Source organism: Melozone crissalis, unplaced genomic scaffold, assembly GCF_028551555.1.
Source record: "Melozone crissalis strain CALT ecotype California unplaced genomic scaffold, PUWL_Pcris_2 ptg000013l_1, whole genome shotgun sequence".
In the NCBI taxonomy this organism is placed as follows: domain Eukaryota; kingdom Metazoa; phylum Chordata; class Aves; order Passeriformes; family Passerellidae; genus Melozone; species Melozone crissalis.
This window is the reverse complement of record NW_026535791.1, coordinates 59,376,991-59,395,512: the sequence shown is the minus strand read 5'-3', so window position 1 is coordinate 59,395,512 and position 18,522 is coordinate 59,376,991. Positions and strand designations below refer to the sequence as shown.

The following is an 18,522-nucleotide window of genomic DNA, read 5'->3' as shown; positions in this document are numbered from 1 at the left end:
GGCCGGGCGGGCGGCGGAACGAGCGGGGCTCGAGAACCGGCAGGTGTGGCCGGAATGCGGCGTTGGAAACGGAAGCGGCTTCTCCGACGTGAACAAGAAACTGTTTTGGAGCAGTGCGGCTGCGCACTGGGCGCGGGGGCGCGCAAGGGAAACGGGAGCGCGGGGCGGTGCCGCTTGCTCCTTCAGCAGCCAGCCAGCCAAATGGGCAGCCGAGCAGCCGGCCCGCTCCCGCAGGAGCCACAGAGCCGACTGCCCCACTCCCTCAGTCTGCGGCCACGCCGTCCGCTCGCCTAGCAGCCAGCAAGCCCGCTAGTCAGTCGGCCCGCTCCCGCAGCAGCCCTGACGTTCCCGTAGCACCCACCCAGCCAGCCCGCCCGCTGGGAGCCGGCCCGCTCCCGCAGCAGCCCTGTCAGTGGTTTCCGCAGCACCCACCCAGCCAGCCCGCCCGCTGGGAGCCGGCCCGCTCCCGCAGCAGCCCTGTCTGTGGTTCCCGCAGCAGGCAGCCAGCCAGCCCGCCCGCTGGGAGCCGGCCCGCTCCCGCAGCAGCCTTGTCTGTGGTTCCCGCAGCAGGCAGCCAGCCCGCTGGCCCGCTGTGGGAGCAGCTGGTCCGTCGGCGGGCCCGTTCCTCCAGCAGCCCGCCGGAGGTGCCCTGTCGGGCGCGGCTTTGGAGTTAGGAAAATGCCCGGGCTCTCTCCTCTCGGCTCCTTGGCGCTGCCACACTCCGTGCTGGCCGAGGCCACGCTGAGGGCAGCCAGCTCCGGTTCGTGCAGTTTTTTTGGGTCCCTGGGGAATGCGGGGCTGCCGAGCTGCTCCCTGGGGCCCTGCGTGAGGGCAGAGCCTGTTGCCCGTGCCATTCACTGCTCCAGGTTTCAGGGTATAAACCCGTCTGGTTCTTTTAGCACACTAAAACGTTAAGTTTTGGTGGTCTGCAGAGCCCCCTATTTTTTTGATTCAGGGCTGGGGATCAGCAGGTCCAGAAGATGCCCTGCCCAGATGCCCCTTGGATGTCCTCATGCTCCCCCCTGCAGGCACAGGAATCTCTCTGGGGGATTTTATTCAGGGAGTGGTGGGAAGAATCAAATAATTAATTAGGTTGGAAAAGACAAACTTTGAGAGCATCCAGCCCAACCTATAGACCTGACATCATGTTATCAACTATGGCACTAAGTCATATTAAGTTCTGTTGTAAAACACCACCAGGGGTGGTGACTCCCGTATCTTCCTGGGCAGCCCATTCCAGTGTCCCAAATACAGTGACACAGTGTAAGAGTATTGGATGGGCGAGGTTATGGGACCTGATCTGCTCATGGCCTGGGGCAGCAAAGTGGCCTATGACAGCCTGCAGGTTCAAAGAAAGTACAGTTCAGCGGCACTATGCAAGGCAAAAGGAAGAGCAATCGTTGCAGGTTCAACCAAGAACTTTTAAAGAATGTGAAGGAAATGTATGGAAAGTTCTGTTTAGGAAATTAATAAAAATCAGGGAAAGGGGTGGATTGAGGTGAATTGGGGAGGAACAAGACTCTGGTGTAGTAAATGTTTTTCTGGCTTTTCTCTGGGATACATGCATTTATGTGGGGGGGTCAGACACGTCAGAGGGCCTGTGTGCCCATGGTGCAGTTCTGGAGTGAGTGCAGGTGTGTGAGTAAATGTGTGAGCAATAATGAAGGTAAAACTGGATGGCTCAGGAAGTGGAGAGGTGGCCCAGAGTCTGGAGTGTGTTTAAAGGTGGGACCATGGGGCACCTTGCTGCTGAGGACCAGGGGAATCCTGGCCAGGTGCTGGAGAGACCATAGAGCTGGGGGGTCGCAAGGGGTGAGGGGGGCATGTGTCTGAGGGTAAAACTGAAGTGTTGTGGGGGAGTTTGAGTGCCCTGGACAACACTGGTCCAGGAGTCTTCTGAATCACCTGCAGCTTTGTACTGTTTTTCCAGCAGAACAAGAGCCTGTGAACACACTGCCTTCTGTATCTGAAGCAAGAAGGCTTTGTCCATAGCTTCACTTGATCAGTCTGCCTGCACTAGACATCAGTCACAAGATTCCCTTTGCTGCCTTGGTCTGCAATGCTTACCCACAGACTTTCTTATTTATTTTCTGATGGTGGTGGCATCTTTGGTGCAACTGGACCTTTATTCACTTCAACTTTTGGCTGGCTTTCCATGTGCAAAACCTCTTGCCTCTTGTGCAGAGGGACCTTGGGAAATGAGGTGGGGGAAAAAGGGTGTTGCTTGCTATCCCAAGCATGGACTACCCTCCCTTGGTCCATTCTTTACAGCTGCTACCTTCTTCTTGATGGGAAATTGAGAGATCCCCTTGATCTTGAATTATTTCTGGTGGCTGCTGCTGTCTCAGGGCAGTCAGACCTGGGTTCTACAAGTCTATCCCCCTTTCTGACTCTTTAATACTCCTTAATATTTTTTTAATTTGTAACATTTTAAATTAAGAATTACAGCTGTTTCCTTTGCATGGTGCAAGAGACATTCTTTTGAAGTGTGTAATTCTTATCAAAGATCTGTCTCCAAACTATTCATCACTTCCTGTAAAACTGTCTTCTGAGGAGTCATCTGAGGAGTCACTCTGCAGAAGTGAAATGCAGTTTTGCAATACTGACTGGAAAGGTCTTTCATCTTCACACTCTAATCAGTATTTAAAATGCAAAGACATATGGGTATTTTGGTTCTGTACTATTGTGCATCATGCTCCTTTTTTTCTCTTTTATGAAAATAATAGCATTTTTAGTGTAATTTTCACGTGTAGATTTGTCTCCAGAAAAGCACATTATGCTGATGTAGAGTAGAGTCTTCTGTTTCCTTAGGTTGAGCTAAACCATCACATGGATGATTCCTAGAAGTAGTTACAGAAGAATTTTAGAGTTTTCAGTGGAATTTTATTGTATTGACATTCTCTAGACCAGCTGTATCCTGCTTTACGCTTCTGCTTGCTGAGTGCTAAACAAAACAAGCGTTTTGTTTAGCACTCCACACTATTACCTATTACTCAACCAGAGATTTTGCATTCGCACTGTGGAGAGGCAGTACTGTTTCCTGAATCGAGAACTCCAGACAATATTATTATAGATAATAAATAAAGCAAGTCTTTAATGGAAGCTTCCATGGGCCCCCATGGCTATGGGCACAGGTGGAATCAGATTTGTTATGGTTCCTTTTGTTGTACATTCCCTGCTCTTTGTTCCAGCTCTTTCCCTGCCTGTCAAGGCAACCCAGCCCCTTATCCCTGAACCTTTCCTGCCACTTTCACCGTGGGCCAGTCCCTTACTGCAGCACTCCTTCAGAATACTCCTGGAAGTCCCCGTGCTCATATCACCCACCCTCTCCTCTCCTCTCCTCTCCTCTCCTCTCCTCTCCTCTCCTCTCCTCTCCTCTCCTCTCCTCTCCTCTCCCCTGCCCTGATTGGTCCCAAACAAATGATGTATGCTCCTTACTCATCTCCTGAAATCTCTCCATCGGACAACTGTTTGTAACCACCCTGAGTTGAATCAGTTTAAAAACCTGTGCACAGAGGTGCTCGGGGCTCTTCCTTCCTATACGCTTCACCTGGAATAAACCCTTTCCTGTGGAACCTCAAGACAGAGAGCCTCCTCCTTTCTCCTCTGCCTTGTCCCTGTTGTAGCTTATATCTGGCACTGTACAGCAAGTGGCTCTAAAGGCTCTGCCTGTGGGAAATCGCCATCCCAAGGCAGTTCCCCACGCGTGGTGCAGTGCCAGAGTTTCAAGAGCCAGCCTGGGCTCTGGTGAGCTGCATCAGAAGAGGAGTAGCCCAAAGAAGCCTTCAAGTGAATGTTAGGAGACCCCAGGGAAGAAGATGGGAGATGATGAGCCCTTGGTAGACAGGTCCCAAGAAGGGCTTGTATTGTGGAAATGTGGGACATTTCAAAAGAGAATATCCAGAATTACAGAGGGCAGTTAAAACCTTTCAGATGATGGAATCAGGAAATGATGCACAGGATTAGGGGTGTCAGGGGCTCTATTTTTTGGGATCCAGCTACCTTGAAGAGGCCTTGATAAACTTAAAATTAGGACCCCAAGAATAAGAGTATGTATTCAGGAGAGAGTGTAAGTCCCTGACTACCCAGCCAGTGGGAAAGGGGACAGGATCATGTTTGGCCATGAAAGGGTATAAAAAGGTTTCTATTTAAACTAGGTGTCTGTGTTTACCTCTTGGAGGGGAGAAACAACTCAGTTGAATCAGTGATATCAATAAATAGTTTTTTTGGTTTGAATACTGTCGTCTTTCAGTTCTATGGAAAAGTGAGCTGCTTCTCACAGAGATGTCTCTCCACATCAGTTAGATTTGTTAGTGGAAATTCTTTCATTCCTATGCACAGTCTTCCCCCTCAAAAGCAATCCAGTGTGGGAAATAATTTCTTAAAACAAGGACATAAAAAAACCTCAAAGCCAATGGATCAGAAAAACCTAAGCGAAGGAAGGCAGACATGGCTGAGGCTAAGTTCCACCTGGCTGTCCCCAGGTGAGGTTCCAGTGACTCTCGCTTCTAGCAGTTTACTCGGCCGAGCATATGGACAAGGCAAATACCCATGAACATGTAACAATGTAACTACATTGACCACCACATTTAGTATCAGAATGGTGATCCGTAGTCCAGAGCAAAATCTTCTCATTTGCAGTTCCAAGCAGTATTGCAGCAAACACAGTTCAACAAATGCACAGGAGTGGTCTTGTCCAGGGGCGCCTTAAGTAAATTCCAAAGTCCCGCTCTTCACAACTCAAGAGGTACCTTGTTTTAGCTACTTCTGCTACCACAAAGGAGTGATGTCTCCAAGGGGTACCTTACTTTAATTTAATTTCTATGTTCAGTGGAGGGAGTGAGGCTTACTGTCATTTTGATTTTAGAGTCCTCCAGTCCACTTGAATATTTCTCTTGCAGTTCTTTTAGCAACAGTTTCTCTGTGTGCTTCGCTGCAGCAAGCAGAGCCCAAAGGTTGTCAGCCTTGGTCCTGAAATGATAATTTCCAATCCTAACTGTATCAACTTGGATTTTCAGGTTTTCTCCTTGCGTGTTGTTGGCGAGTTGCCTAATCCAGTCTCACTCTGTCCCCCATCTATGTGGGAAGAGGCTTCTGGTTTCCATCTTGGGCATTCTCCAGTGCATTCTTGTCTCTACCTAGGTCTGTCAAGGGGGTGGTGCACTTAGGCTTATGTCACATTCCTCTGTAGTCACTTTTTTGGGTGTCTTAATTTGGCCATTCCAGCGCTGATTTTGCTAGCCTGTGTGGGGACACCATCCATTAGCCTTTTCATTATTTCCTTCTGCTGACCCTGGGACTATAGCACGTGTCTTGTGAGGGAGTGGTCCTGTCCTCCCTGGTTTGAATGGGTGGAATCCTAGGTGCACAGTCTTGGGCTAATGTGGGTGTGTGTCACCCCACGAGTCTTGGGCTTGCTGGCTAGCAACTTAACTGCTCTGATTGATTGGTGGTACCCACCATCAGAGAGTAATGATTACTGAGAGAGCAAGAATATTTTGAAACAGACTACAGTGGGATCCACAATTATGGATTCCTTCTTCCTTTCATCCTCTCCTAAAAAGGTCAATCCATGGACTGTTCAGAACTATTTAAATCATTGCTGCGACAAGCTGATTAACCTATTATAAGATTTAAATAATTGCTGCCATAAATAAAACTTTTTGCTTGATTTTTTGGCATTGTTTCACCATAATTTAGTTCAAGGGTATCCCAAATGTACCTCTGAGTAGACAGTCCTTGACTGCCCTCTAGGATACAACATTTTGTGGCTATCCCAGACCACGTAGCCCAGGATTGCCCTCTTGGGGCCTGAGACCTTATGTATATAAAAAACCACTGGTTATATTTTGTGTCGTTTAATGTTTAGTCTTTCCTTCACTGAGCATGAAGAAATACAGGCGGAAATGGGCAGATGGAAAACCAGCTCATGTCTGCCCCTATGGGCTAAGCTTTTTGTGCAGATCTTGCTTACCTGTGTTTTTGGGATGGGAAAGGCACACAAGACCACAGGAAATTATCTACATAATCATTAACTATGTGACCATTTGGTTAAATGTTATGCCAGCTGAGTCACACTTGGAGACTGCTCTAAGGGTACCACATCATTGGAGCAGTCCTCATAGTGCTGCAAACTATCATTGCAGATAGCCATGTAGCAGTATTCCCCAAAGTTCCTCTGTTGCCATGCTTTCTGTAGCACCAGACCTGCACATCTCAGCCTTTTTTTCCATATGCATTTCTTAAGCACCATGTACAGTGTTTCAAGGCTACTTACAAGATGACAGCTGAAACCAGAGTTTCCTGATGTGCATTTTCATATCCATTTTCAAAGAGACCTGTGAGGGGCGGTTGTTTAAACACTTAGCTTCCATGTCCTGACATCTCAATCTCCTGATAATTGAACCATTTTAAAATGAACTAGTGTTTGCTCTTCAGAGTTTGTGTTCATAATCTGTGGCCTCCCTTTTTTCCCAAAGATTGCTTTATCTGATAAGATCCTGCTCCTGGATTCTTGATATCTTGAGTCTGAAGTGTTGCAATTTGTTTCCTTTCCCAGCTGAAGATAAAGTAGTGGTCTCTCCACCATTTTTCATCCCAGCTATTTTTTCTCTTTGCTTTTTCTTACCTGCAAAAGCCACGTGGCGAATTCAGCAGTTATAGATTCTGGCAAAGTTGTACTGGTGCGCACTTAAAGTCAGTGGCATTTTGGATAGACATTTTCCTTTACTCAATTTATGAAAAATCAGTGGAAGAGAAAGCAGAATTAAATAGGTTTGAAATGGTAATGTGCTGAAGGTGACCTTGGAAAATAGCATACTTGTGGTCTGTAGATTAGACTTCACACATCAGGAACGGTGTGGTCAGCAGGAGCAGGGAGGTCATTCTTCCCCTGTACTCAGCACTGGTGAGGCCTCACCTGGAGTATTGCGTCCAGTTCTGGGCCCCTCACTTTAGGAGGGACGTTGAGATGCTTGAGCGTGTCCAAAGGAGAGCAACGAGGCTGGTGAGGGGCTTGGAACACAAGCCATATGAAGAACGACTGAGGGAGCTGGGGTTGTTCAGCCTGGAGAAAAGGAGACTCAGGGGTGACCTTATCACTCTCTTCAACTTCCTGAAGGGTGGCTGTGGTGAGCTGGGGGTCGGTCTCTTTCTCCGGGCAACAACAGACAGAACAAGAGGACACAGTCTCAAGCTGCACCAAGGGAGATACAGGCTAGAATTAAGGAGGAAGTATTTTACAGAAAGAGTGATCAAATACTGGAATCATCTACCCAGGGAGGTGGCGGAGTCACCGTCCCTCGATGTGTTTAAGGGAAGACTGGATGTGGCACTTGGTACCATGATCTAGTTGAGGTATTAGAACATGGGTTGGACTCGATGATCTTAAAGGTCTCTTCCAACCTAGAATTTCTGTGATTCTGTGATTCATTTCATTACAAGAAAGTAAAGAGAACATGTGATTTAATTGCAGTCACGTTTATTTGCAGTTTCTATACACACTTTCTAGGTAATCAAACTTTTCCAACACATTTTTTGAGAGGGGTTCACAATGAAACTGTCACTGTTTTTACTAAAAATAAATACAAGACTTAAAGTGTTGCACAGCTCTAAAATATACAAAGGCTTGGATTTAATGTAAACTTTGAAAACATTTTACAAAAGAAACCATATTTGCAACAATTTAAAAAGTTCATATTTACAAATATTACAAAAATACAAAATGGATGCAAGTCCATAAACCATTGTCTTTTCTGCCAGCATGAACTGGTGCTAGTACCAAAATAGTTACACTGTAACCTTCTTAAATTTTTTAAAATTCTTTTAGTCATAACCTACAGTATTTCTCTATCTGCCACCATTGCAGCAAATGCACTCAATCTCTGACCTTTGGCAAAAGCAAACATATGCTTTATTTGCTACAACTATCCCTCGCCCTCTATGCTGCCACAACAACAAAAACAGAAAAACAGAAAGGCAAAAAAAACAAAAAAAAAAAAAAAGAAAAAACCAAAGAAGAAAAGGGGAAGATGTTATTTTTCAGAACACAGCTGTATAACTTAAGAAATAATTTTCATAATTTAAGTGCAAGCAACAGAACAGTAGGTTGAAATGATGGTTCAGCAGTTACCTGAGGCACGTACTGTACGCTGTCTCAAGAGGTGAGTGATGTTCCCTTTGCTCTGTGGCCTGTCCTCGGTGCCTTATTGGCACACTTGGAATGCTACAGGTCTCCCTGCCATTCATCTTCCTCTGACTCTCAACATTTGTTCTCAACTCTTTTGTTCATAGAGAATTTAGAATCTGTTTGGGTTTCAGTCTGCTAAATATAAATTAGAAAATTAAGCAAAAGGAGACTATACTCCAGTGGGATTGTTTTGTGTTTGTTCTGTATGTGAAATTTGCCTCATTATTCTGGTAAAAAAACCCCTAGTGTATACATATGTATTTATTTAGGATGTCTGTGAAATTATTGATTGGTAGTAAACAATGGTATCATCAAAGTCAATTCAGCTGTATTCTCTTTACTTTTTTGAATGATATTTAACTCAGGACTATTAAACATTTTGTAAAAGTGCTTCTGGTAAAATTTTTGTGGAAAATGACTGAAGATGACAAACTAAGGATTTTCTGCCCATTATCTAAATTAGCTTTTCTCATATTCTCCAGAAGGTGGTATGTTCTATGCAGAGCATTTCATCCTAAAACATTCTCAATCATCCACTTCACTTGTATTCAGACTTATTTTCCTACCTAAGCTACTAATGTGATTAGGATTTTGTTTCCAAAACCTTTCTCCCATTAAATTTTTAAAAACTATTTTAGACAATTTTGCAGCCCTTCAACTGGTGGATCACCCCTCATCCCAACACAACTATCACATGCACAGTGACTCTACCTCATCAACTGAATGCAATCTGGTGACATAGGAGGACAGTAGGAAACTGAATAATACATGTCTTGTGGCAATCTCTAGACAAAATCAGATGTGGACCTTCTGGGAAATAAAATGTTTGGTATGTTAAACTGTTCTGATTTGCTTTGACTCCTTAGAATTGTAACAGTTTTAGATAGAACCTTCCTCTTTAAAACATGATCTACTTTCTTTTAATAACTCTCAGCTTTATATGTTGCATAATTAAAAGAAAAAAAATACCAAAAATTCAAACATCCCACCTCCAGTCCTTTACTTATGCTTAAAGCCAGCTTTTAGTTGATTCCTTTATACCTTTATACCAAAGAACGCTCTTTCTGCCATCCTACTTGATCTGTCCTACTGCATACTCCATTCCTCCTTCACTATTTTCTCTGCACTAACCTTTCCTCTTTTCCTGACCATATACTACAGCAACCAATGTCAACTGCATGAGTTTTGGCTAAAGAGGGCCTTGTCCTCTAAGTGGCACAGATGGGGCTACATCAGTGGAAATTGTGGTGGCCCAAAGGAGAATCAGGCCTGTTGGTTTTATTCTGTTTAAAAATTAAAAATATAAAGCAACTCATGGGTTCTTGTGGTTTTAAGATGAGAATATTCAAGTAACTTCAAGTAATTCAGCTTTTATGTCCCTGCCTTCATTTGTATCAAAGCAGCTACTTTGATTTATCTCCTTTCCCACCCCAACCCAGTCCCTCACCCTGTTCTGTGTTTCTGGTAAACCCAGACAAGATCCCTACTGTACGTGGCTGGCACAATGAACTGGAGCTTTCCCCTCCTCAGCTCAGCAATGAATATAAATAATGCATACACATACCTATTTCCCAGCTACGTTTTCACAGTGTCATTTTTGTAAATATTTAGGTAGCATGAATCTCATCAGCACAAAGAGAAAGCTTCACTGAAAACTCATTGCAGATATTTACTGATAAATTGAAAGCGCATCTTGCATGCTTATAATTTATTTGTTTCCTTTATGAACCAGAAACTAATCGTGTTTAAAGATTATAGGTACCAGGTTATGACTGTGTTATGTATCCCAATAGCCTAATAGGAATATGAAAGTTAAGTACTGTTTCCTCTCACATCTATCCTCTCTGCAAGAATAAAGGCCCAGGGGAGGCTGTCGGGTGGGACCCTTTGGGGCTTAGCATCAGACCCAGCTTTGTTCTGTCAGAAACACACTCATCTTCCCCACGGTAACCCTCCCAGCTCTGCTTTCCAGTTAGCTTCTTTAGAACTGCCTTAGAAAGACAAATGGTTTCTTTAATCCCCTCACAGTCAGCCTTTCAATTTCCTTAACTAAGTTGGAAAATTCCTGCTTTCCACTGCTCAATGCCATCTTTCAGGCCTGTCACACTGAAAGTGGTTATTGGTGGCCATGTTTCATGTTTGATATGAAAATGGTATTCACAGAATACAGTTATTACAATTGAATTCATTTGTCTTCTATAAACAAAGCTGTTATGCAGTAAATCGTTTGCCATGTCCACTTTCTGATAATTCTATTTACAAATTTTTATCAAAAATATGATATTTACATATGTTTGTTAATTTTTTCTAAAGTTTGTTTCAGCTCATTTTACTGTAGAAAAATACCAATTCTCAAGAGCATTTTCTTTTCTTTTTTTTTTTTGTGTTTTCTCCCTAGGGAAGCACTACAGTGAGGGATTTGTTTCTAGATGGGCAGCTTCTGGGAAAAAAACCCACCCAAAGTCACCTTTAACTCCATGGAAAGTGAGTAGTCTTGAAATCTACAGTGGCAATGGAAATGAGAGTGGAATAAACCAAATGAAGCCAAAAGAAAACAGAACAGGCATAGCATTTCTTCATCCTTTTAGAAAATGTAGTGTAATAAATAGCTACAACTGTAGTCCTTTTGTTTCCCCAGCGTCTTCCAAACGCAAACACACCGAAGCATTGATATTGCCCTGTGATTGTTCTCCTTTTCTTCTTTTTGTTCCTTTTTTGCTGTGATTCCTACAGCATTGGCCTCTTACGTTGACATCCTTAAGAGCTTGAGTGGTGTTGGCAGCCCGGTCCTGGCACCCGCACAGCCTATGTAGAGCTTTGAGAAGAGCGATCGTCGTGGGGGCTGCCGTCCGAGTTCTCGGTGTCCCCCTCGGAGATGGCCTGCATGGGGGTGTTGTAGAGCCGGCAGCGCACGCTGTACCGGCTGCTGCTGGCCGCCGGCGGGGCCCGCGACCGCCCCACGCGCGACGACGCTGACATGGGGAAGTTCTTGGAGGAGAATCCTTCCGTGTTGACCCTGGGGGAGCAGGGGGAGAGCGGCGATAATGCATCAGGGCTCGTTGTGGGAGGAGACTCTTCCGTGCTTTGAAGGGCGTCTGCTGTCAGCTCTCCGGGAGACTTCGGCAAAATAGGACTTTTCAGAATCTCTGTGGCAGACATCCTGTAGCTGGAATCAGATCGGCTGCCCTTTTTAAGGAGCAGTAACTTAAACTCCTCATTGGATGTGTTGGACTTTTTGGCATTCCTGTATATGAGCCCGGGGGACCTCTGACTGCTGATGGGAGTGCCCACGTTGCCGGCTGGTGGCATGTTGCTGGTAGGCAGTGTGCTGCTGGTGGGAGGCTGGCTGCTGGTCCCAGATGAAGCTCTCAATCTGTTTCTTACGGAAAGGTCTCCAGAATCCTTTCTCCCAAGAACTTTCCTTTTTGATCTGTAAAAACACAAAGGAGAACTCTTTCATACATTATTTTTGTACTATAATGCTTAGCGCTCTCCTGGAGTTTCACAGATGCTTTTATATTTAGCCAGAGTTCTCTCAAATCCTCTGTAAAATATTGGAGGCTATCAGTGTCTCATGGCACTGAGCTGCAGACTTCCTCTCAACACTACCCAGCCTCTTCCAAGACAATGTATGCACAACCAAGTCTTTGTAAAGACAACAATACATACAGAAATTTAAGCAGTAATAATATGCAGCATAATCTATTCAGTATCAGAAAATTTCAGTTTCAGTTGTGATCCCAAATTTTGGCTGATTACAAAATACTCTAAAATTGAAGAGATACCTTTTCATACCCTTCTCCCTGCAACAATTCTTTCACCAGACTAGAGCTGGTGGACTGGTAGGCAGAAGACAGGAACCACTGCAGGTAGTTTGCTTTGAAGATGTATATGTTAGAGAGAACAGCCTGATGTTTTTATCTGTAAAGCATCCCACACATGCCATGAAGGTACTCAGACTGCACTCCAGGCCATAATAAAACATGTTTTAAAGCTGCCTTTTAGAAAATGAAACTGAGTTAACTGAAGAACATAGTTTGAGGACAAGACTTAAACATAGAATAACCATCCTGCAGCTATTGTTAGGGGACAGCTGTGCAGGGATGCATGTTACCGTTTCCCATTGCCACAAGGTTCGGTCACCTGTGAATGACTGCAAACAGATCCTCAGTGGTGCGGGGTTTGTTTGGAGACACAAAGGCATCCTCAGTGTCAGCCTGTGACTCCTCGCTCAGTGGAGACATGATGGACTCATCGCTTGGAGAAGACTCTTAAAAAGGAGAGAAGCCATGTTATGAGTCAGACTCCACTGCACTTAGCAAGAGCACTGCCAGTTGGAGGCACCAGCTCCGCTCACAACAGAGTGGGTGATACCACTATACAGCCTTTTCCCTCTAATCTAAAAGTCATGTCTGTTCCATATTGGATATTCCCATAAAAGGAGCACTGAAACAAGATCTCCCATTTACATAATAGCTGTGATAATCAAACTCTCTTGTACCCAGGGCCAATGCTCCTCACTTTTATCTTTTCAGCTGAAATGTAGCACAAGGGAGGAAATAAATACCACAAATGCAGTCTGAATACTTTGGAAAAGTTTAAATAGCAGTGAGCTGGCTAGCTGGCCAACTAACAGACAAAGCGAGGGGTGTCTATGCTTAAACCTACAGAGGGAAGCTGATGTGCCACTCTGCTTTGATTCCACTACCATCCCATCCAAAACCACCTGATTGGGTATGACACAGAAAGAATTCCCAACTGACCTTTCAGCGAAGGCTCGTCTGTGCTGCCCACCGTCTCGTCTGCCCTGCTGTCATCAGAGGCACTTTTGGTTGGGATACCTGATGTGATATCGTTTTCCTGCTTGCAACTCTCTTCATTGAGTGAATCTACTGCTGCCATCTCTGCTTCATAGTTGATATTCCCAGGCACATGGTGGCTTACGTCGGGTTCGTGCTTAAACTGATAGGTGATGGCTGGTCCCTCAGCCTGAGCTGGGCTTTCATCCACAGGCCCAACCTCCACCTTCCCCTCGCTGCCTGTGGAGAGCTCTTGCTGAGCCTGCACTTGCTGAAGATCGTGCACTGTTTCTGCTCCCTGGACAGATTTCTTTGTTTCATCATCACTTGTGGGGACAGCTGAGCCCTTCTGAAAGCCATCCGTGGGGATGGCACATGTCTGATTCGGAGAGCTTTCTGGTAAGTGTTCAGTGGCCAGGTGTGTTTGGTCATTCCCAGGTTTGATTTCAACCAGACCCATGCTTGCTGAAGTTACAGCTTCTTTCTCACAGCTATTCTGCCCACCAAAAGAGGAGCTTTTCTCTAAAGGTGGTTTTCCAGGGCCTGCTTCTGCTGGGGAAGTGTCAACGTACAGCATTATGGCCTCATCTGTAGAGTATTGGCGTGATACTGGTTTCTTAGCTAAGAGTGGCCTCATTTTGCCTGGAGAGACCTCAGTTGCCATCAAGGTGGTCTCCTGTATGCAGAGCAGGTCTGGGGTACTGCCTTTATGTTTCACTCCTTCAGGCTTGTTGACTGCCCGGAGGTGGACAGACTTGAGAACGGAGGGTGTGATGGCAAGGGCAGAGGGAGGGCCGGGCTGCAGGGCGTCCCCGACCGCGCTCTGCTTGCTGTGGCTAAAGGTATGCAGCTGGTGCCTGTGAGCCAAGGGCTTGCTCAAGACATTGTGAAGAGCACTTAGGTCAAGGTGAGTAGGAGGTATAATCGGAAGTTCGAGGTCTTTGCTCACTGAGGCTGTGCCATCTTTTGAGAGTGGCTGCTGCAGCGATGACTTCCTCTCTGGAACTTTCGGCTTCCTCTTGCTCCCCCCTGGAGACAATGGTCCTGAAAAGAAAGCTGTCGGAAAAGAAGAGGTGGGTGTCTCTGACTGGCTGGAGTACCCACTGGAGGGTGAGGCTAACCCCGCCAACTTCTCTGGGGAGGCCAGCTTAAACTCATTATCAACAGAGGGGAGGGACGGGGTTGTAGCTCGTGACCCAGACTGAGATGTCTGGGATTCAGAGCTCTCTGGTGACTTGATGCACTCTATGACTGTAGTACCCGTAGCAGTGCTTGAATTGGACAAGGACCTGTAAGGATCGCTGGATTTCAAGTCGTTCAGAAGCCAGAGGTCTGCATAGTGAGGTTGTTCAGCACCTTCATCTTTAAAGGAGGGGATACTGGTGGTGTCAAATGGAGTGTCCTTTAACCCGCCATCATCCTGGTTTGGCCAGGGGAGCTCCTGCTTGGCTGGCAGGTTGGGGCCTTCCACTCGGGAAGGTGTGTTTGAAAACTCAAGGGGCAGCTTCATCTCCCTGGCAGTGTGAGAGACATGCTGCCCACCACCGATCTTTGGTTCTATCTTGTCGGGAAGGTCGGTGCTGCCCTCTGATTTCCTCAAAGATGAGCTGCGTTTTGGTGGGGCTGGCTTTGCCTTTGGTTTCTTCAGTGAGATGCACTGCTGTGCCTGCCTCCTGTGGCTCACACACTCCTGCCAGGCATAGTCAGCTAGGCTGGAAGTCACGCTCCCAGTCTGGCCACTCTCGGAGCCTGGGGCTGCATAGTTGCAAATATAGCTTTTATTACCCTTCAGACCGCAGTCAAAGTGCATGGAGGTATAGTATCCTTCAGTATCCACAGAAAAGTGTGAGCTAGTGTCTGCCTTGTCAGAGGGGGTCTTTTCAAGGAAGCTGTCATAGGTGGCCATGCTGGTAAAGCTGGGACATCCCAGGCTGTCTGCCTTTGGGCGCTCAGGGCTGAAATCCTGGCGACAGGAGGCGTCATGGTGGTGGTGCAGGTAGTTCCACTCACTGTCGCTTGTGTTGCTGTTGTTGGGGTCATCCAGTAAATCTGCCACAGTGGATGTGAAGGAGCTTGCCCTGTGGCCCCTGACCTTGTCTGTGTGGTCACCAAACTGCTCTGTGATGAAGACATTGGAGTCCTCATTGGCATTGGGAGCAGTATTGAGTGACAGCTCGGAGTCACAGTGTGAAGAGCCTGTTAGTGGAGGAGAGGCAGCAGGAGGAATGGTTTCAGATGTCTGGGAGGGACATGTGGAGCTGCTCCCACTCCAGTTGCCACTGGAGGACTGGTGGTCATCTTTCTGGTCCATGTGGCTGCTGAGCAGGACTCCTGCTGTGGAGATGGAGTGAATTGGGCTCCCGAAGGTGTCTGAGTTGGATGAAATTTCACAGCTGCCTGAATCGACCATCCTTGACAGCCGCGATCTCCCCCTCTCGCTGATGCTGTGCTCGGGGCTATGCAGGTGCTGAGGACAAGTTAAACCAATGGGCTGGCACTCCTGTGAACCCTGCTTGCTCAAGATCTCCTTCCCCTTTTTTGGGATCCTCTCCTGACCAGCTAGGAAGTGCTCTGCTTCGTACCCTGCACTCTTGGTGGTGGCATCCTGATGGCCCTCGCTGGCCCGGGCGCCCTCGCGGGGGAGGCTCCGCGAGCGGATGCGGTTGCTCACAGCGGCAGCAAAGACTGCATCCCCATTGTCTGCCAGCACCAGGATGTTGCCAGTGGAGTGGGAGAGGGAGGCAACCACGCTCTGCCCCCGCTGGGCACGGATCCGTCGCCGGGAGGGAGCAGCTATCAGGATTTCTTCCGTCTGGCACTCCGAATCCCGGGTCCCCAACCTCCTGTTGCTGGAGCCAGGGAATTCTGGGTTTGTGTGCACAATCACATTGCGCTCTCTCGCCACTGGCGACTCGTCTGAATCTAGGACACATGGAAAGCTGGGTGAGTGGGAGAGAGCTACACATTTCCTGGCATGAGACAACCCACAGAGCAACCCAAGAAGATATTATCTTCTGTATTCTTTATTTTTTAATCTTTCTGAGCATTGGACCAAATTTAAATTCTGTATAAAGAATTTATAAGGCAGATCTCCTGCCGGTGAGGTAGGGAAATTCTAGTCCTTCAACATGACTTTGCAATGCATTCTCAATGTGAGAATGAGCTGAGCTTGCTGTGCTAAATATTACGACAAATACTAAGTTTTCAGTTCTTAAGATTATTTCAGCTACTTAAAATTTTCGGGAGTGGCTGCTGGACAAAATACTCCATAAGCTTCTAAAAATAATTCTGTTTCTCCTTCCTGTCTGTTCAGTATTTCCATTATCTGCTTCTTTACTATCAAGAATATTTGCAAGACAAAAAGATCTTTCATTCATAGGTTCTCTGATTACTTATTCCCTATCATAAACACATTTCTTCTGTTTCCAGTTGAGTTTCATGGCAACCAACTGAAACACCAGAGCCATCTTCAGGTGCAGACGAATATTAAGAAATAGCAATTCTGTTAGTTTTGTTTTGAGTTAATAAGAATTTCACACTGAATTTGCCCTTGACAGAGTGGGTCCTAATTTACCCTGACAAAAAGTGAGGTAATTTGGTAGGTTTAAGGCAAATATTCTTGATGATAAAGAATAATAGGAAGGAATTGAGGAGTGTGATAAATAAAAGGAATGTTTAGCAAAGCTCCCGTAAAGTACCAGCAGCTGTATCTCTGGTGGATATTCAACCACTCATCTAAGTTATCCAGCTGTTGTGACAACTCATCATCACTTTGTGGAGTAACATCTGTCAGTTCTTTACCTTAAACTCCCCTGATGCAAGAAAAAACTTTCACTTAATCTAGTTACTTTTTATGCACATAACTATGGGTTCATAACAGAAATAAAATGAAAAAGAAAAAAAGAACTGATTAACATTTACACAATAAGAGCCGAACACGTACATCTATATTACTCAGTAAGGCCCCCAGTCCTTCAAGGCCATATGGAGTAATATAGCTTTTCTTACTGTAGTAAATCAAAAGAACAAAACATGTCATTTCTAAATTTTACAAGTATTTACACTTTCAAGGTTTTGTTTCTTTGGAAGACTAGCTACCAGCTCATATCCCTGCAATTTAAGTTGGTTAGAAAGCTATCTATGGAAGATTTGTATTTATACTACACCTATTTCTTGTTGCACTCTTCTGGGGATGCCAGAGATGGTTTTCCTCCTCCTCAACTTTCGTCTCCGCTGTAGTACAGATTGTGAATGAACAAGAGAGCAGCGTATACTAGCCTCTCTGTCAAAACCAACTCCTGCAACCCATAAATAGGTCTCATTAGCCTTTAGAAATAGTAAACAAATTTTCATGGCTGGAACACAGTGGAGGCATGTGAGCTTGGATTAAGCCTGTGAATAAACATAAGGGAGTCCTTATGTAGCTCTTATGTAAATTATATCACAGTATATCACAGTTTTACGTCTAATTCCAGCTCCCCCTCAGCAGCCTGGTCTGCCAAAAATAACAGAAGGCATGAAAGGAAAAAGAACAGAAAAAGGAAAGAAAATCAGGAAAGCAAAGAGAGAGCTCTTGGTAGCAGGGCATCTTTCTTACAGCTATTTATCTATCTGTCATAGGGACAATGATAGTAACTTATCTGCAAAGCATTATCTGTTCACCTGTAGCCTGACTTATTTTAGGCAAATAAGCATAAGAAAACATTTTAAGGTTCTAATGCCATATTGCAGTAGTTGGGTGCTTCTTAGGAGACCAATATGCCAAGGGAGCTAACATTTCAAAAAGGAAGGAGACAGCTAAAATGGGGCCAAGTCACCATGCAAGTTTAGAGAGCATTCTCTGTGACAATGACACATGACTGAGAGTGACATTAGCAGGGAGCTGCCATTTACTTGCATACATCAGGAAGTGGCCTGATTTTCCCACATGCCCAGCACAGGGTGGGAGTCTGCTCAGGTCGTGCAATCAAGATCCTCACTTTAGACTTAGAAGCACAAGTTCTTGAGTACATTTGTTTATGACCACCTTCATACAGAATAGGTGAGAATTCATTGTTTTCTTTATGTTTCCATGGCATTAGCAAAGGGAAGTGTCTTTCAGTTTGATTTTATGCTGTGTAGTTAAAAGTTAAAAGGAGACTGACCAGAAGGCCAGTGCCCCTCTGCACTGGTTTTTTTGCAGAGCTGTATGCTCACTCATGCTCTCTAAAGTTGACATGGGACAGGTTGGAAAAAATGTGCCAGGTCCATAAAAACACTAACATAAGGATTGCTGGTACAGTGGTTTGTAATCTTAAGAAGAACGAACAAACTAAAGCAAACAAAAGGAAAAAGAAATCCTGATAAGAAGCTCTAGTTTAATAGCGTATAATTATAGAAAACATAATTATACACAGACATACACATACATATTACATTACATAACAATGTAAAACATTAAAAAGTAACTTTCTTGTAAAAGTTCTTCTTGAAATCTACTACAGTGAAATAGAGGCTTCAGACAGATGTCCTGTAACCACCAATGCCCCTGGAATA

At 45.4% G+C, this 18,522-nt stretch overlaps 1 protein-coding gene across 1 annotated transcript in view; it reads right to left on the bottom strand.

Moving 5' to 3' along the window:
- Positions 1-10,549: 10,549 nt before the first annotated feature.
- NHS (NHS actin remodeling regulator) overlaps positions 10,550-18,522 on the bottom strand; it is a 241,900-nt gene continuing 233,927 nt past the window's right edge. Inside the window, exons 5-8 of the mRNA XM_054271769.1 lie at positions 17,154-17,285; positions 12,952-15,909; positions 12,332-12,458; positions 10,550-11,618 (exon numbers count right to left, since the gene is read on the bottom strand). Coding sequence (XP_054127744.1) covers positions 10,994-11,618; positions 12,332-12,458; positions 12,952-15,909; positions 17,154-17,285 — 3,842 coding nt within the window. The 3' untranslated portion in view covers positions 10,550-10,993. The remainder of the gene's footprint in view (positions 11,619-12,331; positions 12,459-12,951; positions 15,910-17,153; positions 17,286-18,522) is intronic.